At 40.5% G+C, this 23,717-nt stretch overlaps 1 protein-coding gene across 3 annotated transcripts in view; it reads left to right on the top strand.

Moving 5' to 3' along the window:
* PCCB (propionyl-CoA carboxylase subunit beta) overlaps positions 1-23,717 on the top strand; it is a 106,419-nt gene that overhangs the window by 41,995 nt on the left and 40,707 nt on the right. For all 3 annotated transcript variants that reach the window (XM_034661960.1, XM_019805491.2, XM_011231798.3), the window contains 3 exons: positions 8,623-8,731; positions 12,622-12,742; positions 14,507-14,588. In XM_034661960.1, the coding sequence (XP_034517851.1) occupies positions 8,623-8,731; positions 12,622-12,742; positions 14,507-14,588 (312 nt within the window). The remainder of the gene's footprint in view (positions 1-8,622; positions 8,732-12,621; positions 12,743-14,506; positions 14,589-23,717) is intronic.

The raw sequence follows: 23,717 nt of genomic DNA, 5'->3' as shown, positions 1-23,717 counted from the left end.
ATAGTTGACACACAATATTATATTTCAGGCGTACAACAGTGATTGGACAACTCTGTGTCTTACGCTCTGCTCACCACAAGTACAGCTACCATCTCTTACCATAAAACGCTATTAGAGTACCATAGACTGTATTTCCCACACTGTACCTTTCATCCCTGTGACTTATTCATTCCACAATCAGAGGCCTGTTCCTCTCACTCCTTTTGACCTGTTTTGCCCATTTTCCTACTTCCTCCCCTCTGGAAGCCACCAGTTTGTTCTCTGTATTTATGGGTCTGTGTCTGCTTTTTTTTTGGTTTTGTTTGCTTTGTTCTTTTAGATTCCACAAATAAGTGAAATCCTATGGAATTTGTCTGACTTATTTCACTTAGCATGATACCCTCTAGGTCCTTCCATGTTGTCACAAATGGCAAGATCTCATTTTTTTTTTAATGGTTGAGTAATATGCTTTGAATGTGTGTACCCACACACACGTACCACACACATTTTCTTTATCCATCAATGAACACTTGGGTTGCTTCCACAGCTTGGCTATTGTGAGTAATGCTGCAGTAAATGTCGGGGTGCATATATCTTTTTGAATTAGTGTTTTTGTTTTCTTTGGGTAAATACCTGGTAGTGGAATTGCTGGATCATATGGTAGTTTTGTTTTTTTTTTTTTGAGGACCTCCATACTGTTTTCCAGAGTAGCTGCACCAGCTTGCATTCCCACCAATAGTGCAAGAGGGTTCCCCTCTCTCCACATCCTCACCAACACCTGTTGTTTCCTGTGTTGTTACTTTTAGCCATTCTGACAGGTGTGACATGGTATCTCATTGTGGTTTTGATTTGTATTTCCCTGATGAAGAGTGATGTTGAGCATCTTTTCACGTGTCTGTTGGCCATCTGAATGTCTTCTTTGGAGAAATATCTGTTCATGTTTTCTGCCCATTTTCAATGGGACTGTTTGTTTTGGTGTTGAGTTTTGTTGGTGTTGGATATTAATTCCTAATCAGACACGTCATTTGTAAATATTTTCTCCCATTCAGTATGTTGCCTTTTTGTTTTGATCATTTCCTTTGCTTTGCAAAAGCCTTTTTTTTTTTGTTGTAGTCCCCATAGTTTATTTTTGCTTTTATTTCTTTTGCCTGAGGAGCTATATCTAGAAAAATGTTGCTAAGTCCCTGTCAATTTTTGAATTATTTTTTGTTGTTGTGTTTTCCATGGGCTGCCTTTTCATTCTGTTGGTAGTGTCCTTTGCACAAGATTGAAATTTTGATTAAGTCCAGTTTATTATCTTATGTTCCTTCTGCATTTTTGTCTATATCTAAGAAGTCTTGCCAGATCCAGTGTCATGAGACTTTGCCCCTGTTTCCTAAGTGTTATGCTTTTAGCTCTTATTTGTAGGCCTTTGATCCCTTTTTAGTTAATTTTGTATATGGTATAAAGTCCAACTTCATTCTTTTGCATGTGAATAGGCTGTTTTCCCATCACCATTCTTTGAAAAGACTGTCCTTTCTCCATTGGATGCTATAGGTATCATTGCCAAACCCTTTGAGAATATATATGCTCATTTCTAGGCTCTCTATCTTGTTTGACTGGTCTGTATGTCTTCATGCCAGTGCCATGCTGTTTTGATTTATGTAGCTTTGTAGTAGGTTTTGAAGCCAAGGAAGTGTGAGACCTCCAACTTTGTTCTTTTTCTTTTCTTTTCTTTTCTTTTCTTTTCTTTTCTTTTCTTTTCTTTTCTTTTCTTTTCTTTTTTTCTTTTCTTTTTTTAAGATTTTACCTCTTTATACGACAGAGAGAGAGACAGCGAGAGAGGGAACACAAGCAGGGGGAGTGGGAGAGGAAGAAGCAGGCTCCCAGTGGAGGAGCCCAATGTGGGGCTGGATCCCAGGACTCCAGGATCATGTCCTGAGCCGAAGGCAGATGCTTAATGACTGAGCCACCCAGGCACCCTTACTTTGTTCTTTTTCAAGATTGTTTTGGTTATATAGAGTCCTCTGAGATTCCTCATCAATTTTTGGATGGGTTTTTCTATTTTTGCGAAAAAAGGTCATTGTGGTTTTGATAGGGATGGCATTGAATCTGTATATTGTTTTTGGTAGTGTTAACATCTTAACAGTATTGAGTCTTTCATCCCATGAATAGGAGATGTCTTTCTATTTATTTGTGAGTTTTTAAATTTCTTTCAGTGATGTTTTATAATTTTCAGTGTACAAATCTTGTGTCTCTTTGGTTAAGTCATTCCTAAGTACTTTATTCTTTTAGAAGCTATTGTAAATGAAATTTTTCTTGTAATTTCCTTTCCAGATTGTTTGTTGTTGCTGTGTAGAAATGCAGTTAATTTTTTTTTTTTTTTAAGCAGGAGACAATCAAGTTTAATTTCATGCCTACAGGGAATCCACACAGACATGGACATTCCAAAGACAGGCAGAATATGTAGTCCTGAGCTAAGGAGCAGGAAGATGAAAAAGAGTAAATGTTTGGTAAACAAATGTTTGCTGGGCCCCTCAGAAACAATGGGACATTGAAGAATTTGATCAAACAGGCCTTGTTAGGTTCCTCCCTGTCTACCATACCTAGTTCATGGTATAATGTAGTTATCCATGGTGATAGCTCTTTCTGGAGCAGGTCCTCTATCTGAATTCTTTTTAGGCAGTTGTAGGGGAGGTAAAGAGCTTTTCCTGAATTTCCTGGATTGTGATTGCTTTTTAACTTAAAATAATCTTCATGTCAAAGTGGCCGTTTTGGGACACCCTGCATTGGCCCCTACCGTATCATGATACAGCATGATGCTGTAAGCCCAGAGGAACTTTGTATTACCTTTAGTGACTTGAGTTAAACCTAAGGAAACTGCTAGCGAACAATGACAGAATACTTAGCTCACTCCAGTGCCTTTAAAAAAAAAGGAAAAGAAAAGAAAAGAAAAAGTTTAAAGGGTTTTTTTTTGATATTTTTTAAAAGTTAAATTCAGTTGATTAACATATATTATTGGTTTCATAGTACAGGCCTGTTATTCATCAGTTTTATATAAAACCCAGTGCTCATCACATCACGTGCCCTCCTTATTGTCCATCCCCCAGTTACCCCATCCCTCCCCCACCCTCCCCTCCAGCAACCCTCAGTTTGTTTCCTATGATTAAGAGTCTCTGATGGTCTGTCTCCCTATCAGGTTTCATCTTGTTTTATTTTTTGCTGTCTTTCCCTATGATCCTCTGTTCTGTTTCTTAAATTTGCTCTATGTAGCTTTCATTCCCTGAAAGCTTTCCAAGCAGCTTTAGAGGATGAGAATGAAAATGGCGGCCTCCCAATCTCTGGCCCCAGAGCCAAAAGCATGGGGCCCCACTCCTAGGGGCACCGTTAGGGAAAAGCAGTCAATCACGCCTGTCTCCCTGGTTAGGGAAAAGCAGTCAATCACGCCTGTCTACCTGGTCCCAGGCCGCACTCCGTGCTCACCCAGCCTGTGACCGAGGGTTTCAGTCTCAGGCACGTGACCTCACTTTGAGTTTCCAAACCCGGCCGATTCCTGCAGCATGCCCCTGCACTGCTCCTCCCAGGGGAGGAAGGGGGGTCTCGCTGGTTCAGCTGCTTGTTGGGCCCCTGCTCAGAGACCAGTCACTCAACTGTGCCGGGATTCATGGTTTATGGCAACCCTAAGCCGAGAGCCCATTTCTGGGCTCACTGTTTGCAGCCAGCTTCACTGTTCTGATGCCTGGGAGCTTGCCTCACTCAGGCACCCCTCGTCCTCCTGTGACCCTGAGGGTCCTGAGACCATAGTGTCCCAGCGAGGGTTCCATCCCCTGCTTAGTCACCTGAGTGATGTCCCTCACTGGAGCAGACTTCTAAAAGTTCCGATTTTGTGTTCCGCTGCTCTGTCACTTGCCGGTAGCCAGCTGACGGAGGCTCCCTCCCTGCCCGCAGCCTATCTTCCCATATATTGCCTCAGGTACACTTCTCCACACCTCCTGTCTTGTAAAAAGTGGTCGCTTTTCTATTTGTAGAGCTGCAGCTATTCTTTTCTTTGATCTTCAGTTGAGTTTGCAGGCGTTCAGAATGGTTTGATAGATATCTAGCTGAATTCCTGGGACCAGACTAAATTAAGGTCTTCTATTCCTCCATTATCTTGGACTCCTCTCTACCTAAAAAAAGTGGTTGTAATTTTCAGTTTGCTTTTGAATTTAGATGCAACCAAACCTCCACTCTCAGCTACGCATTAAATGACGATGGTCATTGCCTCCTTTTTCATCTTAGTCTGAAATAATAGCTCTGGACTGAGAGCTAATAGCCCTCCTTGAATCCAAGCAATTCAGATAACTGAGAGGGTGTCTGAAATGTAGCTAATTTTTGTGTGTTGATTTTGTATCCAGCAACTTTGATTAATCTGTTTGTTTGATTTTTTTCTTCCTGTGGAATCTTTAGGGTTTTCTACATATAAAATCATGTCATCTGCAGACAGATCATTTTACTTCATTTCTGATTTGTATGTCTTTTCTTTTTCTTCTTGCCTAATTGCTCTGACGAGAACTTTTAGTACTGTGTTGATTCAAAGTGGTGCAAGTGGGCATCCTTACTTTGTTACCTGATCTTAGAAAAAAAGCTTTGAGTCTTTCACCACGGAGTACGATACTAGCTGTGGGTTTTTCATAAATTGCCTTTATTATTTTTTCTATTTCTAGTTTTCTGAGTATTTTTATCATGCTAGTGTTTTGAATTTTGTCAGATGTTTTTTCTGCATCAATTAAGATGATGATGTAATTTTTTCCCTTTTTTGTTTATTGAGGTATTTTACATTGATATCTGTGTGTTGGGCCATTCTCGCATGTCAGGAAAAAATTCCATTTGGTCTTGTTGTATCATTCTTTTAAAATGTTGAGTTAGGTTTGCCAGTATTTTGAGTATTTTTGCATCAGTATTTATATGGGATGTTGATCTCTAGCTTTCTTGTACTGTCTTTGTCTGGCTTTGGCATTAAAGTAATGGTGGACCTTAGGAAGTGTTTCATCCTTTTTAATTTTTTGGAAGAGTTTGAGAGGGATTGGTGTTTAATCCTTCTTGAAATGTTTGGTAGAATTCACTGATGAAGCCATATGTTACTGATTAGTCTTATAGGTTGTTGTTTCTAGGAATTGTTCATTTCATCTAGGTTATCCAGTCTGGTGTAGAATTGTTCATAGTACTCCTATCCTTTTTATTTCTGTTGAGTTGGTAGTAATGTCCCCATTTTCATGTTTTATTTTGGTAATTTGAGTCTGTTTTTCTTAGTCCGTCTAGCAAAAGGTATGTCAATTTTGCTAATCTTTTTGAAGAATGAACTTTTGGTTCCATTGAAGGGTGTATTTGTGCACGCGCGTCTGTGTGTATTTATATCTTTTCTATTTTTCATGCTCTGCTCTAATCTTTATTTTCTTCTTTCTGCTAGCTTTAGGTTTAGTTGGTTCTTCTCTTTTTCTTAAGGTATAAAGTTAGGTGATTTAAGATCTTTCTTCTTTCCTAGTGTGTTTACAGCTGCAACTTCCCCTCTTAGCACTGCTTTTATTGTATTAGATAAGCTTTTGTATGTTGTGTTTTCACTTTCATTTGTCTCAAGTTATTTTCCAATTTCGCTTGATTTTTGTTTGACACAGCGGTTTTTTAAAGAGTGTGATGTTTAATTTCCACATATTTGAATTTTCCAGTTCTCCTTCTGTTTCTAGCTTCATCCCGTTGTGATTGAAATCATCCAAACTGTTTTTGTCATCTTTTTAAATTTATTAAGACTTGTTTTTTGTGTGCCCAATATATAATCTGTCCTGTCTAATACTTTAGTCTCCTACCATTGAGATCCCAGTTTGGTCAGTTGTCCCAATAATTTCCTGTATAGCATTTTTTCTTCCATTAAAGATCCATTTGGGGATCACATATTGCATTTAGTTGTCACATCCTATTAATCTTCCTTTAATGCAACAGCTCTTCAGACTTTATCATCATACTGACATTTTTGAAGGCTACAAAATAATGAGATTGTTCCTCAGTTGTGTTTATCTCATGTTTCCTCATGATTAGATTCAGATTATGTATCCCAGTGTGTCTACTATGTAAGTATTGTATCCTGCTCAGACGATCACATCTAGAGACAAGTGATGTCCATCTGCCCCTCACTGGCGGTATTTGATCACTGTTCAAGGTGTTATCTGGTTTCTCTGCTGTGTAGTTATTGTTTTTCCTTTTGTAACTGATTAATAGTTGTTGGGAGACAAAGACCATGCAAAGATGCTACTCGACACTATACTTCTTCTCTTTGATTTGACATCTGTTGAGGATCCTTGTCCAAACCAATTTTTACAAAATTGGTATTTACCAACTCTACCATTTGCTTCACATCAGTTGGCATCCTACCCTAAGGAAGAGCCCTGCTTCCTTGGGCATTTATTTCATGGATTTGTTATTCATGTTGGTTCCTGGATTTCCTATTCTCAGGTGTTTCTAATCCATTAGTAACATTATTTGTTTTCATGCTCAAATTGTCCTCACTTAGCCATTGGGAGTCCCTTCAAGCTGGCTTCTGTGCCCTTTTGATTGGAGAACCAACGTGAAATGTATACTTTATGGGTAGTGTGTCTCAGTTCTTGAACTTTTTTCTACCCCAAAGTCATGAAGATCATTTCTGTTTTTTAAAAGCTTTATTATTTTGCCTTTTGCATTTACGTTTAAATCTAGCTGGAATTGAAGTTTACACATAGTATGAAATAGAGGCTAGTTTCATTTTTTTTCAGTATGGTTACCTAGTTGACTGAGAGGCTTTTATTGAAAAGCGCATCCTTTCCTACTCGGTATCATGAATCAAGCATCCGTATATCAAGAATGTTTCCCTGAGCTCTTTCGGTCTGTTCACTTATCCCTGCACCAGCACCACATTGTCTTCATAACAGGGGCTGTATGACAAGTGCTGAGAGCTGGGATAGCAAGTTGTCCTTCCTCCTTCTTCAAGTGGTATGGGATATTCTTGGCTCTTTGCATTTCCACATTTTTTTTTTACAACTTTGAGATATAATTCTGTGATGAATTGCACATATTTAAGTTGTGCAGTTTGAGTTTTGACACATGTATGTAACCGCGAAGCCATGACCACAATCAGGATAATGAATATAGCCACCCCCCAAAGGTTTCCTCATGTATCTTTGTAATCCGTCCTTCCCTCCCTCTCAGCTCTGTCTTCAGGTAACCATTGATCTGCTTCCTATCACAATAAACTAATTTGCATTTTCTAGAATGTTACATAAACAGAATCATTCAAAATGACATTTTCTATGTATAAAACACAAAAAGTATATACTTCTCTTTTTTGGTGGGTGGTAGGATGGGTGGGTGCTTTCCTTTCATTTGGAATAATTATTTCGAGATTTCACCTGTTGTGGACATTGGGTTATTTTCCAGTTTTTGATTGTTACAGATAATGCTACTGTGAACGTTTGTTTATGAGTCTGTGTGGAGTGGGGAAGAAAGACCTTTCTAGCAGGGTTCCAAGCCAAGGATCCGTAAAATAGACTGATAAAACACACATATCAGTCGAAGGACTAATTTCCTCAGTACATAAAAATAAGTACCCAATAGAAAAATGGACAAAGGAAATGAACAGTGAGCTGCCAGAGATAACTGTAGTAAGATATTGACTGCAGAATTGCTTTTTATAGCAAAATACTGGAAATAACCTAAATGACAGTTAAATTATTATACATATCCACTGTCCTGATATGGAGCGGTCTTCAAGTAGTTTCAGAACCATGTATGTAGGACACTGTGCTGGAAAGAAAATAAGGGGACAGATACATATATTAATGCTCACATATGTATGGATGTCTTGCAAGGAGAAAAACAGTGGTTGCCTTTGGGGAGGGAAATTGGAGGGCTGGAAATAAGGGCTTAGATATAGACTTATATTCTACTGTATTTCCTATTCTTTTTTAATGTTTTACAAAATGCCTTTATCTTTAAAAACTAAAAATTAAATGTCTGTCACCCTCTTAAGACACACCCAAGCATTGTCATGGTCTCCAAAAGGCTTAACTTAAGGTGGCTGTCATGGTGACTCAGTTTCCCTGTTTATAAATGGGGGTGATAATAGTACTGAGGCTTACTTACGCAATCCCATGAAGTGTTTAGAAAAATGCTTGGTGCGGGGCGCCTGGGTGGCACAGCGGTTAAGCGTCTGCCTTCGGCTCGGGGCGTGATCCCGGCGTTATGGGATCGAGCCCCACATCAGGCTCCTCTGCTATGAGCCTGCTTCTTCCTCTCCCACCCCCTCTCCTTGTGTTCCCTCTCTCGCTGGCTGTCTCTATCTCTGTCAAATAAAAAAAAAAAAGAAAAATGCTTGGTGCACAGCAAGCTCTGAATAAGGGCTACCAGTTAAGATGTTTACAGATGAATGACCCTGCAGCGTTAAGCATGCTGCAAGTAATTTTGCTGAAATAGAACCACACAGTGAAGATTTTCTTAGTAGACAGTGAGGCAGGGAAACCTTGGGTCTTTAGTTTGGATAGGTATCTTTGAGCTTCATCCTAACCTGGTTCTGTCGTCGCATCACTAATTTCTCTGCATTTGTCTTGGCTTTGTCAACTCTAAGGTGCTCTGAGATTGATCCTTCCGGAATTCTGATTTCAGGATACCTCCTACCTATTCATCACTGGTCCGGATGTTGTGAAGTCTGTCACCAATGAGGATGTTACTCAGGAGGAGCTCGGTGGTGCCAGGACCCATACGACCATGTCAGGTTAGAGGCATTGAAGCTCACCTTACTGTTTTTAAACACTGAGAAGTGGACACTGCCAAAGAGAATAGTGACAATCGTTTATAAATATCACTTAATTGGCCGAATTAGAGAGGACTGTAGTGTGGTATATTTACTACAGATATAATAATAAAGATAGATTTAGTAGCTCAAATTTGTTAAAGAAAACAAAAACAGGCTACTACTAAAGCTTTAATATTCTTTAAAATTTTAAAACTAACTGAAGTGGTGGTTGCAAGAGGTATGATTCATATATATATAAATATATATATATATACACACACACACACACACATATACACACACTGTTGAACCTTTAAAAAAATGCTGTATTGTGACTTTTTTTTTAAATTTTTTTTATTATATTATGTTAGTCACCATACAGTACATCCCTGGTTTCTGATGTAAAGTTCGATGATTCATTTTGCATATAACACCCAGTGCACCATGCAATACGTGCCCTCCTTACTACCCATCACCAGTCTATCCCATTCCCCCACCCCCCTCCCCTCTGAAGCCCTCAGTTTGTTTCTCAGAGTCCGTAGTCTCTCATGCTTCATTCCCCCTTCTGATTACCCCCCCCTTTCTTTATCCCTTTCTTCCCCTACCGATCTTCCTACTTCTTATGTTCCATAGATGAGAGAAATCATATGATAATTGTCTTTCTCTGCTTGACTTATTTCACTTAGCATTATCTCCTCCAGTGCCGTCCATGTTGCGGCAAATGTTGAGAATTCGTTCTTTCTGATAGCTGAGTAATATTCCATTGTATATATGGACCACAGCTTCTTAATCCCCAGTCATCTGTTGAAGGGCATCTCAGCTCCTTCCACGATTTAGCTATTGTGGACAAATGCTGCTATGAACATTGGGGTGCATATGGCCCTTCTCTTCACACGTCTGTGTCTTTGGGGTAAACACCCAGTAGTGCAATGGCTGGATCATAGGGTAGCTCAATTTTTAGCTTTTTAAGGGACCTCCACACTGTTTTCCAGAGTGGCTGTACCAACTTGCATTCCCACCAACAATGTAGGAGGGATCCCCTTTCTCCACATCCTCTCCAGCAGTTGTTGTTTCTTGCCTTGTCAATTGTGACTTTCTTTTAATCCAAAGTTGAGGTGTGTCTTAGATGGCAATATTACCAATTGTCCTTGGCCAGGTACGGTCTAGTGTGATGGTCATGGCCCACATTTTCATGAACTTGGTCATAGCTCTTCATCTTTTCAAGGTTATGTGCCACGCAGGCAGAGTTCAAAGTGTACAAAGATTATTCTGTTTTTGGACTGAAACAAAGGTTATTGTTATACAGAGAGGCATAGAGTTCGGAGTAGGGCATGAATCTGACATTAATGAAGACTTTGTTGTTGGAGTAATGATGGGAATTCTGTATATTTTTGGAAAAAGACATCAGGTTGTGAAAGGATTGTCTACGACAAAACAAGCAGTAGAAGTGAAGGCAGGAGAAATTGCCTCTTTGAAAGATTTCAAAGCAATGAGAAGCTGGTGTGACCAATTTACACACTTCAGTGTACTGTGGTTAAGGCATTGGGTCATCGCTTAGTTGTCAGCATTTCTTTCTTGGTAAGTCACACCTCTGTTACATGTGTGAAGTCTTCCATTTGATGAAATATTTTTGTTTTTTGAGATGGCAGGGAGGGGCAGAGGGAGAGGAAGAGAGGGAATCTTATACACTATGTGTGTGTGGAGCCTGCTGCGGGGCTTGATCTCAAGACCCTGAGATCATGACCTGAGCCGAAATCAAGACTTGGATGCTTAACTGGCTGAGCCACCCAGGAGCCTGATTTTTTTTTTTTTTTTTTTTTTTTTTAAGTCTGAGCTCTTGACCCCACACACCAACAAAAGTTGTTCCTTTTCCACTTCAGGTTGGCATCAACTTTAACTCATTCTTTGTCCTCAGTTCTGCTCAGCTCTGTCTCCAGCATGCATCTTGAATGAGAACTCTTCTCATTGCCAACTCCCCCGCAGCTGGTCCTCACACCCTTGTCTCAGGGTTTAATTGGCAGCAGTTTTTCTTCTCACTGGGATCTAAAATAATGTTGAATATTGGTGACATCTGATGTATTTAGCTGTATCTCCAGAGCAAGACCTAAATGATGCTCTATACATATTTTTCCTTGTTTTTTAAAACAGCTTTATTGAGATATAGTTTACATATTATACATGTGACACACTCATTTAAAGTATACAAGTCAATGATTTTTTATGTATTCAGTGTTTTTCAGTTATCACCACAATTTTAGAATCTCTTCATCATCCTCAAAAAGCCTTTCATCCATTAGCATTTGCTCCCCATCTCCTCCCAAACAGTCTACCTCTAGGCAGTCACTGATCTACCTTCTCTTTCTGTGGATTTGTCTATTCTGAATATATATGGAATGGAAATAAATGGAGTCCTGCGATAGTCTTTTGTGAGTGGTTTCTCGTCCTTAACATGCCATTTTTAAGGTTAATCCATATTGCAGCATGGATAATATTTCCATGTATAACTGTACCACATTTTATGTATTCATTGATGAGTTGAACATTTGGATTGTTTCCACTTTTTGGCTGTCATAAGTATGCTGCTGTAAACATTCATGTACAAATTTTGTGTGATAGGTTTTTGTTTCCTTTGGGTATATACCTAGGAGTGGGATTTCTGGGTCAAATGGTAACTCTCACTTTTTGAGGAACTGCCACCCTGTCCTTCAAAGTGGCAGCACCAATTTATAAGTATTTCTTGAATAAAAGAATTCTGTGTTGAGCACGAAACATTTCATTCAGTGGATGTTCATTGCGTGCCTGTGTGTCAAGCATTGTTCTGTGTGCTAGGAATACCTTTGTGAAAGAAAAAAGACCTCTGCCTCTGTGGGGCTTATAATCTAGCACAAGAGATAGACCATAAACAACATGATAAAGACATTGTGCAGTACGTTAGAAGGTAACCTGTGTTATTGAAAAAGTAGAACAGGGTAAAGGGGCCTGGGATTGTTGTGGTTTGGAATAGGGTGGTAAGAGCAGGCCTCCCTGTGAAGGTAGCAGTTGAGCAGATCTGCATTAATGGCGTGAACGTCTAGGGGAGGAACATTGCAGGCGGAGGGAGTAGCCAGTGCAAAGGCCCTGAGGAGGGAGAGTGGCTGGGTATGCTTGGTGAACAGCAGGGAGGGTGGTGGGAGACATGACATAAATCTGGCTTAAAAAGCTCAGTTTGGCTGCTGAGTGGAGAAGAGGTGGTAGGGGAAGTGGTGGAAGCTGGGCCCTACTTTCTCTGTCATGTCTGGAGTGGTTTGGCTGTTCTGTGATTTCAGAGTGTTCTTGAGGAATGATGGCTTCGTTCCTCACTAGGGCCACGTCGTTCCCCTCTTTCCCCTCCACCATTCCTGAATACCATGATATTATGTGCCGCCCATTCTTCCTTTTTAATTTTTTAAAAATTTGTCAGCTTTATTGAAAGCTAAGTGACCTATAACTAGGTGTAATTCTTGATGTGGGACTACAGTGGCTAAGACAGGCCTGGGCTCTCCCATTAGAACTGATATTCCAGGGGGGATGTCATGTGGGGAACAGGGTAATGGACAGACAAGTGTTGCAGGGAAGGGTGTGAAGGATGCCCGCACAGGGTGGGGATGACACATGAGGGCTGTGGGGAATAAAGAAAGGCATGACCCTGTCCAGGTGTGGGTGCAGAGCAGAGGGAACAGGCTGCACAAACTGCAGGTCAGCCTGAAGGCATGTGGTGTGCGGTATCCCAGCCTCGCAGAGCTGTTAGCACAGTCTCCTGCAGACATGCCCTAGGAGGGGCAGGCGGATGTGAAGCAGCATCTTTGAGCTAACAGGTGGCCAGACTCATGATAGCCTCTCTGTTTTCTCAGGTGTTGCCCATAGAGCTTTTGAAAATGATGTTGATGCCTTGTGTAGTCTCCGGGAGTTCTTCAACTACCTGCCCCTCAGCAATCAGGACCCAGCTCCCATCTGTGAATGCCATGATCCCAGGTGAGTTGCAGGCGACAGCGCCGACTCTCATATTGCAGGTCGGCTTGCCCTTTTCTGGCTCCTCTGCCTTGGCAGGACCTCCAGGATCCACCCTATTGGGCAGATTGGAGTAGATTGTGGAGTGGAGCCAGCGAGGCACCCAGGTGTTGGCATGGTGGTGGCATGTCTCAATATAGGAGCAAAGAAAAATTTTATTTGTATTCACTTTTTTTTCCTCTCTGTGATATCTGATAAATAGTTTGAGAGTAAAAAGTGCCCCCTGCATTGACTTTTATGAGTCTTGATTTGTGCAGAATTGGAAGTGGAAGTATTTTTTCGTCTTGCCTTGAAACGTGAAACGGTGCAGACAGCATGCCCTTTAGGAAACGTGCCTGTGCACCCCTGCCTGTGGCGGTCCAGGAAGGGTGAATTGCTGGCCACCTAGTGAAGACTTGCTCTCCTTGCTGTTGGGGCCACTGCCTGACACGGGGGCACCACAGAGAAAGTCAGAGGTTCAGCTGGGGAACTCTTGCTCTAGATCTCTGGCTGCTTTCTTCTCCATTTTGTTTCCACTTGGAGGTGTAAACTTCAGATTCAAACTACTTCAAACTCACTTGGCCTGGACTTTGTTTTGCAGAAGGGATTTAGAATTCTCTCTCACAGTAAGAAGCCACTGCTCTTGGGGTGGACCTGGGCTCCTGCCTGCCTTAGCCCCCCTCCTCAGAGGACCTAACCAGTGGTATATTATGTGTAGTCATGAAAAGAGGGTGGTCACGGCCCAGAATGATGGGCACAGCCTCCTTTTCTGAGAATCTGTATTATTTGGGGTTCTTGAAAAGTTTAGGACATCGTTTGAAGGTATTAGGGCCCAGGGGCCTAGGAATGACTCAATATCTTGCGTAGGCCTAGCCATATCTCCTTTCCATTTGATCCCAGAGTAGCTATATGTATAAGTAGCAAATGAAAAGTAAGGGAGGACTTTATCCAGTAGGGCTATGCCTGGTACTGTAGTTTAGAGTTCTCTGGGCTTGATGGGGCATGTGGCTTTACCAAGGCCAAGCCTCAGCCCAGGTGTACACCTCAGGGCCAGAACAACCCCTGCCTGCCCACATGGGCCAGGAGGGGATGAGAGCATGTGGGAGAGGGGCATGTTGCTGCCGAGTCCTCCTGTGGTTTGGGAGTGGGCCCTGGCGGGCTCCCTGCTCAGCCACATAGATGCGTGAGGAAGCAGAGAGCCATGAGCCTGGGTGACTGGTTAGTCCTCAGTGATTCTCCCCCCCACAGGGCCTGCAGTTTTCTTTCTTTCTTTTCTTGCTTTTCTTTCTTTCTTTTTCTTTCTTTAAAGGAGCTCTAGCAGGTTTATTTTCCGACAGGGAATGTGAACCCACAGTGTTCAATAGCAGAACTCTGACTTTGCATTTCCAAGTCCTTGTTTTATTTTTAATGTCTCAGGAAGTGAGAGCAGGACTTGCTAGAACAGTGTCGTCTTCACTGCAGTGTCCTGTAGCACCCCACACTGTAGGAGGTATTCAGAGAGGATAGATGATGGAACCACGTTCAGGAGAATAAGCTCATTTTTCCCCCCTGTAAATCAAAACAAAGATCTTTTGGGTTAATATAAAACTCAGGTTCAGTTAGACATGGTGGTAAGAAAGGAGTGCATCTTTCAGGATACTTTGCAAGCCCAGCAGGGACAGAATCCGCTCACCCTCTGTGATATCTCTCTCATCCCCAAGCCACTGGCTCTTCCTGTATTGATTGTATTTCTTCTTTTTCTATCCAAAGTGACCGTATGGTTCCTGAGCTTGACACAATTGTCCCCTTGGAATCAACCAAAGCCTACAACATGGTGGACATCATACACTCCGTAAGTGCCACATCTGCCGGGCTTGTCTGTGCTAGCCCAGCCACGTCCGTGTCGTTGTGCTTTGGCGCAGGGAGGAAGGGCAAAACCTGCAGGCTTTGACATTGGGCAACACAGGCAGAGCATGGGGTGGGCACAGGATAGGGGCCACTCAGTAGTGTGTTCTAGGAAGAGCTAATGGTGGTAGCCATCATATAGGCTCTCCTGGACTTGAGGGCTGGAGGGAGGAGGAGCCATTTGGAACAGTAGATTTGAGGGGTCTTTAGATAGCACTAGGAGGTGCATAGAGAAGGGTCCATGTCCCCAAAGTCTGGAATTGAGGCCAGGGAGACTTTTTGTTAGGAACCTTTGGCTCTCAGTGGGCATTTGTTTCTCTAGAGAGATGGAGAGCAAAAGTACATGTGGCATGGGTAGTTTTAGGTCCAAAAAAGGTTTTTGGTTCAAAGAAGGTAAAATAGGGTCTGTTTTCATCAGCTCCCCTAATTCTCCTTTTGCTCTGTGGAGCCCCAGCTGCCTGTGGGGCCTCTGGCTGCTGGAAGAAAGCCCCAGAGCCCTACTCCAGCTGGACTGAGCCCTCAGTGTGCCTGTCTGACCTCCCATCAGCACCTGTTCTTATCTTCTTTACTTCCTAAGGTTGGACCTAACCCCTTCCTTCTCTGCTCCCCACTCTGGTCATATGACTTGGGCATTTCCTTCATGGAGAAAATTGAGAGCATAAGATTCCTTACTTCCTGTATATGACCATTTCTCTGTCTCACCGTCTTTCCATGTCTTCCCAGACTCAAAGAATGAGGTGCCCCCACCTGGACTTCTGACTCCATCCTTCCCCATCTGGTGTCTTGCTTTCTTGACCGGTTTGTGTAAATCTCTTAATTTCTTCTCCCTGCAATTCCTCCCTCTAGCAATAAATACATATGAACATGCATAGATTTTTTTTTTTGTCTGCTAAAAAAGAAAAACAAAACTGCTCTTAACCCATATCTTTGTTTAATATCTGTCCAAATTCTTTTCTCCCTTTTCATTTAAAACCCTCTTGTCTCTTCTTTCCTCCTCACTGGAATCTGGCCTCTGGTTTTCTCCCTCTTGAATGACAGACCTGAATGAATGACTTCTCTAGTTGCTAAATCCAGGGGACTAAGTCATTAAATAAATATAGTTACAGAGGTAACCATTATGAAAAAATACTTTGCTTAAGTAACAAAGAAATGTATATCAAACAGATCAAATGAAAAGCATCACATAGAGAAAGAGAAGCCTGCCTCCCTGGTGCTCTCACGCCAGTCACTCTTTCCATGCAAGCCTCTGAGAGAAACAACCATCCTGACTTTTGATGGTGTAAATTAGTTTTGTTTGTTTGTTGGTTTTTATCCATTGTGTAAATGGAATCCTATGGTGTTCTGTGTCCTGCTTCTTTGACTCAACATTGTGTTTGTGAGATTTGTCCATATTGTTCTCACTGGTCTCATTAGTCTGTTGTATGAACAGACCACAGTTGCTCTGTTGGTGGGCATTTGGGTAGTTTCTAATTTGGGACTGTTATGAACAGTTCTGATATGAACACTCTATTATGTGATTTGGTAAGTAAATTACACATTTCTGTTGGATCCATACCTCGGAGTGAAAGTACAATGTTATAGGGCGTGCGTGTGTTTAGTAGATATTGCCAAAGCGGTTTCCAGGGCTTATGCCAATTGGCATCGCCACCAACAGCTTCTAAGGGTTCCAGTTGCTTCACATTCTCTTTCAACTCTCAGCCACTGCCATGGTACCTTCATTATTGAGAGTTTATGGGATGCTTTTACATCTGGTAGGCATAGTTCCTCTTGATGACTATTTTTTCAGAGGTTTTTTTTTTTGCCTAGTCTTGCTTGTTTGCTTTTGCATATGAACTCTAGAATCTGTTCAGCTTGTTTGGTGGGTGGTGGTAGTGGAAATAGGGAATCCTGTTATTCTTATTGAGAGCCTGTTAAAATCATGCACCAACTTGGGAGAATTGACATCCTTATGTATCTGAGACAATCTAAAAACATAGGTTGCATTTTTACTTGTTAAAGTGTACTTTTTTCCCCTTGAGGATTCTTTTAAAGATTTCCTTGTATAGGTTGTTCATATTTTTTGTTAAGTTTATTCCTAAGTATCTTACCTTTTTATTGTAAAGAGAGTGTTTTCTATCTTCTAACCATTTTTTAAGGTGTATATTAAGTTACTGACTCTGCTATCAGTTTTCTATTGCCTATTAAGTTCTCATTATTTGTAATAGTTTTTTACTGTTAATTTTTTGGGGCTTTTGAAGTGTAATAGTATACTATCTATATGAATATAGTTTTTTAAATTAAGCTTTTAATTTTAATTCCAGTAAAGTTAACATAACAGTGTTAAAATAGTTTCAGGTATACAATATAGTCATTCAGTAGTTCCATATGTCACCCGGTGCTTATCACAAGTGCGCTCCTTAAACCCCACCACCTACTTCACTCATCCCCTACCCACCACTCCTCTAGTAACCATCAGTTTGTTCTCTATAGTTAACAGTCTTTTTCTTGGCTTCTCCTCTCTCTCTCTCTATTTTCCCTTTGCTCATTTGTTTCTTAAATTCCACATATGAGTGAAATTATATGGTATTTGTCTTTCTCCGAATGACTTATTTTGCTTAGCATTATGCTCTCTAGCTCTGTCCATGTTGTTGCAAATGACAAGATTCCATTTATCAATTGATGGACACTTGGGCTGGTTCCGTATCTTGGCTATCGTAAATAATGCTGCTATAAACATAGGGGTGCATGTGTCCCTTTGAATTACTGTTTTTGTATTTTGGGGGTAAATACCCAGTAGTGTGATTACTGGATTGTAGGGTAGTTCTAATTTTAGCTTTTTGAGGAATTTCTGTACCATTTTCCACACTGGCTGCACCAGTTTACATTCCCATCAATAATAGTGTAGGAGAGTTCCTTTTTCCCCCACATCCTCACCAACACTTGTTGTTTGTTGTGTTGTTGATTTTAGTCATTCTGACAGGTGTAAGGTGGTATCTTATTGTAGTTTCGATTTGCATTTCCCTGATGATGACTGATGTTGGGCATCTTTTCATGTGTCTGTTGGCCATGTGGATGTCTTCTTGGTGACATGTCTGTTCATGTCTTCTGCCCATTTTTTATTAGATTATTTGTTTTTGGAGTATTGAGTTAAGTTCTTTGTATTATTTAGATACTTATCCTTTATCAGATATGTCATTTGCAAATATATTCTCCCATTCTGTAGGTTGTCTTTAGTTTTGTTGGTGATTTCCCTTGCTGTGCAGAAGATGAAGTCCCAATAGTTCATTTTTGCTTTTGTTTCCCTTGCCTTAGGAGACCTATCTAGAAAAATGTTGCTATGGCCAATGTCAGAGAAGTTATTGCTTATGCTTTTCTAGGATTTTTATGGTTTCCATTCTCACATTTAGGTCTTTAATCCATTTTGAGGTTATTTTTGTGTATGGTGTAAGAAAGTAGTCATTCTTTTTTTTTTTAAAAAAACATAGGCTCCACACCCAGGATAGAGCCCAGTGCAGGCTGAAATCAAGACCTGAGCTGAAATCAAGATCAGGTGCTTAACTGACTGAGCCACCCAGGCGCCCCAAGAAAATAGTCATTGCTTTGCAGGTAGTTGTCCACTTTTCCCGACACCGTTTGTTGAAGAGCCTGCCTTTTTCCCCATTGCATATTCATTCCTCCTTTATCGGAGATTAATTGGCCATATTGTGGGTTTATTTCTGGGTTTTCTATTCTGTTCCATTGATCTATGTGTTTATTTTTATGCCAATACCATACTACCAGTGGCATTACGACAACTTTGTAATATAACTTGGTCTGGAATTGTGGTATCTCCAGTTTTGTTTTTTGAGATTGCTTTGGATATTTGGGGTTTTCTTTGGTTCCATACAAATTTTAGGATTGTTTGTTCTAGCTCTGTGAAAAATTCTGTTGGTATTTTGTTAGGGATTGCATTGCTTTGGGTAGTATAGACATTAAAATTTTTTTAAAAATTAATTACAGTTAATTAACATACAGTGTATTAGTTTCGTAGGCAGATTTCAGTGATTCATCAGTCTTGTATAATACCCAGTGCCCATTACATCATGTGCCCTCCTTAATAGACATTTTAACAATATTTGTTCTTAGAATCCATGAGCATGGAAGGTCTTTCCATTTTTTTGTATTATCTTGAATTTCTTTCATCAGTGGTTTATAGTTTTCAGAGTATAGGTCTTTTACCACTTTGGTTAAGTTTATTCCTAGGTATTTGATAGGTTTTAGTGTAGTGGTAAATGGGATTGTTCTCTTAATTTCACTTTCTGCTGCTTTATTATTAGTGTGTAGACATGCATCAGATTTCTGTACATTGATTTTGAATCCTGTGACTTTACTGAAATCATTTATCAATTCTAGTAGTTTTTCAGTGGAGTCTTTAGGGGTTTCTGTTTATACGCCATCTGCAAATAGAGAGTTTATTTCTTCCTTACCAATTTGGGTACATTTTATTTCCTTTTGTTGTTTGATTGCTATGGCTAGCACTTCCAGTGCTATGTTGAATAAAAGTGTTGAGAATGGACATCCCTGTTTGTTCCTGACCTTAGTGAAAAAGCTCAGCGTTTCCCCATTGAGTATGATGTTCACTGTGGGTTTTTCATATAAGGCCTTTATTACGTTGAGGTATGTTCCCTTTGAACCTAGTTTGTTATTGTTTTTGTTTTTCTTTTTAGAGCACGTGTGCGAGTGGGGTGGGGCAGAGGGAGAAGGAGAGAGAGAATCTTAAGCAGGCTCCATGCTGACATGGGACTCGATTTCACATTTCTGAGATCATGAGCTGAGCTGAAATCGAGAGTTGGATGCTTAACTGACTGAGCCACCCAGGCTCCCCTGAACTTACTTTGTTGAGGGCTTTTATCATGAATGGATGTTGTACTTTGAAACATGTTTTTTCTGCATCTGTTGAAATGATCATATGGTTTTTATCCTTTTTCTTATTGATGTGATGTATCACATTGATTGTTTTACTAATATTAAACCACTCTTGCATCTTGAGAATAAATCCCACTTGATCGTGGTGTTAGATTCTTTTTTAATGTATTGTTGGTTTTAGATTGTTAATATTTTGTTGAGGATTTTTTGCCTCTATGTTCATCAAGGTTACTGGCCTGTAGTTCTCTTTTTTGGTGGTGTCTTTATCTGGTTTTGGTGTGAGGGTGATACTAGGTCTCATAGAATGAATTTGGGTTGATACCTGGGTGGCTCAGTTGGTTAAGTGGCTGCCTTCGACTCAGGTCATAATCCCAGGGTCCTGGGATCGAGTCCCGCATCAGGTTCCTTGCTCAGCGGGAAGCCTGCTTCTCACTCTGCTTGCTCTGCCTGTCACTCCCCCTGCTTGTGCTCGCTCTCTCTCTGACAAATAAATAAATAAAACTTAAAAAAGAAAAAAAAAACTTCTGGGTTTTCCTTCCTCCTCTGTTTTTTGGAGTAGTTTGAGAGTAGATATTAACTCTTCTTTAACTGTTTGGTAGAATTCACCTGTGAAGCTCTCTGGTCCTGGACTTTTGTTTGCTGGGATTACTGGCTTTCTTTGCTGAATTTCTTTACTGAATTTCTTTGCTGGTTATCAGTTTGTTCAAATTTTCTATTTCTTCCTGCCTCACTTTTGGTAGGTTATAGGTTTTTAGGAATTTATCCATTTTTTCTAGGTTGTCCAGCTTGTTGGCATATAATTTTTCATAATATTGTGTTACAATTGTTTGTATCTCTGTGGCGTTGGATGTTATTTCTCCTCTTCCATTTGTTGCTGTCTTTGAGACCTCTCTCTCTTTTTCTTCTTCTTCTTTTTTTAAAGACTTACTTATTTGAGAGAGGGAGGGAGGGAGAGAATTTCAAGCAGACTCCTGGCTGAGTGTGGAGCCTGATGGGGGGTCAGTCTCACAGGCCTGAGATCATGACCTGAGCTGAAATCAAGTGTCAGGTGCTTAACTGACTGAGTCACCCAGGTGCCCCTCTCTTTTTTTGTTTTTAAAGATTTTATTTATTTATTTACTTAGAGAGAGGGAGGGAGATGAGAGAGAGCATGACTGTGCATGAGTTGGGGGAGGAGCAGAGGGAGAGGGACAAGCAGACTCCACGGTGAGTGTGGAGCCTGACATGGGGCCAATCCTACCACCCCGAGATCATGACCTGAGCCAAAATCAAAAGTTGGACACTCAACTGACGGAGCCACCCAGACACCCCCCCTCCTCTTTTTAAATGAATTGGCTAGTAGTTGATCTTTTCAAAGAACTGGCTCCTAGTTTCATTGATCTGTTCTCATGTTGTTTTAGTTTCTATATCATTTATTTCTGTTTCAATCTTTATTATTTCCTAACTTCTGCTGGTTTGGGGTTTTGTTTTTTCTTTTTCTATCTCCTTCACATGTAACATTAGGTTGTTTATTTGAGATTTTTCTTGTTTCTTGAGGTATTGCTATCAACTTCCCTCTTAGAACTGCTTTTGCTGCATCCCAAAGATTTTGGACTGTTGTATTTTCATTTTCATTTGTGTTCATGTAATTTTTGATTTCTTCTTTGATTTCTTGGTTGACCCATTTATTGTTTAGTAGCATATTATTTAACCTTCATGTATTTGTGTTCTTTCCAGGTTTTTTTTCTTGTGGGTGATTTCTAGGTTGATAGTGCTGTGGTTGGAACAGATGCATGGTATGACTTCAGTCTTTTTGGATTTGTGACTTTTGTGGCCTAATATGAGATCTATTCTGGAGAATGTTCCGTGTGCACTTGAAAAGAATGTGTATTCTGTTTTAGGATGGAATGTTCTGAATATATCTGTTAAATCCATCTGGTCCAGTGTTTCATTCCAAGCCACCGTTTCCTTGTTTATTTTCTGTTTGGATGATCTGTCCATTGACGTAAGTGGGGTGTTAAAGTCTCCTACTATTGTTGTATTACTGTTGATTATTTATGTTAGTAACTGTTTTATGTATTTGGGTGCGCCCATGTTGTGTGTGTAAATATTTACAGTTGTTATTTCCTCTTGTTGGATTGTCTTCTTTATTATTATAGAGGTGTTCTTGTCTCTTGTTACAGTCTTTTAAAAGTCTGTTTTGTCTGATTATAGGTATTGCGACCCCAGCTTGCTTTTGACCCCCATTTGCATGATAGATGTTTCTCCGTGCCCTTACTTTGAATCTGCAGATATCTTTAGGTCTGAAATGAGTCTCTTGTAGGCAGCACATAAATAGGTCCTGCTTTTTTATCTATTCCATCACCCGTGGTCTTTTGATTAAAATGTTTAGTCCATTTACAAAATAATTATTGATAGATATGTATTTAATTTCATTTTGTTACTTGTTTTATGGTTGTTTTTGTAGTTCTTCTCTGTTCCTTTCTTGCTCTCTTCTGTCACAGTTTGTTGGCTTTCTTTAATGATATACTTGGATTCTTTTCTCCTTATTCTTTCCATATCTATTACTGGTTTCTGATTTGTGGTTACCATTAGATTTGTATATAGCATCTTCTGCATATAGCAGTCTATATTAAGTTGATGGTCACTTAAATTTGAATCCATTGTTTACCCTTCTGCCCCCCATGTTTTAGGTATGTGGTGTCAAATTTTACATCCTTTTGCTTTGTGAATCCCTAGACTGATTTTTATGGAACTACTCATTTTTATTGCTTTTGTCTTTTTTACTTTTCATACTCTTACTTATGGTCTCTTTTCCCCTCAAGGAGTCCCCTTTAATATTTCTTGCGGGGCTTGTTTAGTGGTCATGAATTCCTTTAGTTTTTGTTTGTCTGAGAAACTCTGTATCTCTCCTTCTATTCTGAGTAATAGCCTGCCTGGATAGAGTATTCTTGGCTGCAGATTTTTCCCTTTCAACACTTTGAATATATCATGCCACTTTCTTCTTGCCTGTAGAATTTCTCCTTAAAAACCTACTGAGAGCCTTATGGGGTTTCCCTTTGTATGTAACTGCCTTCTTTTCTCTTGTCGCTTATAAAATTTTTTCTTGTCACTGCTTTTTGCCATTTTAATTACTGTGTGTCTTGGTGTGGACTGCCTTATGTTGATTTGGGGGAGGGGTTTCTCTGTACCTCCTAGATCTGGATGTCTGTTTCCTTCCCCAGATTAGGGAAGTTTTTATCTATCATTTCTTCAAATAAATTTTCTTCCCCTTTTGTTTCTTCTTCTGGATCTCTGTAATGTGAATGTTATTATGCTTGATGGAGTCACTGAGTTCTTAAAGACTGTTCTCAGTTTACGTAATTTTTTCCCCTCTCATTAGCTCAGCTTGGTTACTTTTCATTACTCTGTCTTCCAGGTCATTAGTTCGTTCCTGTACTTCATCTAGCCTGCTATTTATTCCATCAACTTCATTTTTAGTTTCATGTATTGTGTTCATCATCTCTGATTGGGTCTTTTTTATCTCTTTGTTAGGGGTCTCACTGATGTCCTTCACTCTTAAGTCCAGTGAGTATCTTTATGATCTTTGAATTCTCTGTCAGGCATATTAGTTATATTTGTTTCACTTAGGTCTCTTGCTGTGGTTTTGTCCTGTTCTTTCATTTGGGATATGCCCTTCTGTCTCCTCATTTTGTCTAACTCTGTCTGTTTCTGTGTGTTTGGAGTCAGCTGTGTCTCATGGTCTTGAAGGTAATGGCCTTATGAAGAAGAGGTCCTGTAATGGCTCTGCAGTGTAGTGTCCCTGTTTCCCAGGGCCTGGTGCTTCAGGGAGTGTCTCCTATGTGTGCTGCATGTGCTCTTCTGTTGAGTCCTGACGTCTTTGTCCTTCAGTCCCCTTGTCTGCAGAGACCGTCTTTGCCTTGTGTGGGTGCTGTTTCATCCCCAGTGGGTGGGGTGTATTTTAACCAGGTGTGTGCTGGTCTGCTTGCAAATTGAGACCTGCCTTTGTTGCCAGAGCTGAGGTCCTGGAAAATGTGCTGGTGGGGAGATGAGTTGGTGGGGTTTGTGTCAGTCTTCTGGGAGACTGAAGCAAGTCTGACTGGGATGGGCAAATCCACTAAAGCATGGAAGGGGCATTGCTTGGTATAAGCAAGTTAGTGTCCACAGTGCTCTGGTCCCTGCAGGTGGCCTTGTGTTTATGCTGGAGGTTGGG

The sequence above is a fragment of the Ailuropoda melanoleuca genome, chromosome 6 (assembly GCF_002007445.2).
Source record: "Ailuropoda melanoleuca isolate Jingjing chromosome 6, ASM200744v2, whole genome shotgun sequence".
Taxonomy (NCBI): Eukaryota; Metazoa; Chordata; class Mammalia; order Carnivora; family Ursidae; genus Ailuropoda; species Ailuropoda melanoleuca.
The sequence above is the reverse complement of the archived record's forward strand: the minus strand, read 5'-3'. Positions and strand labels throughout refer to the sequence as shown.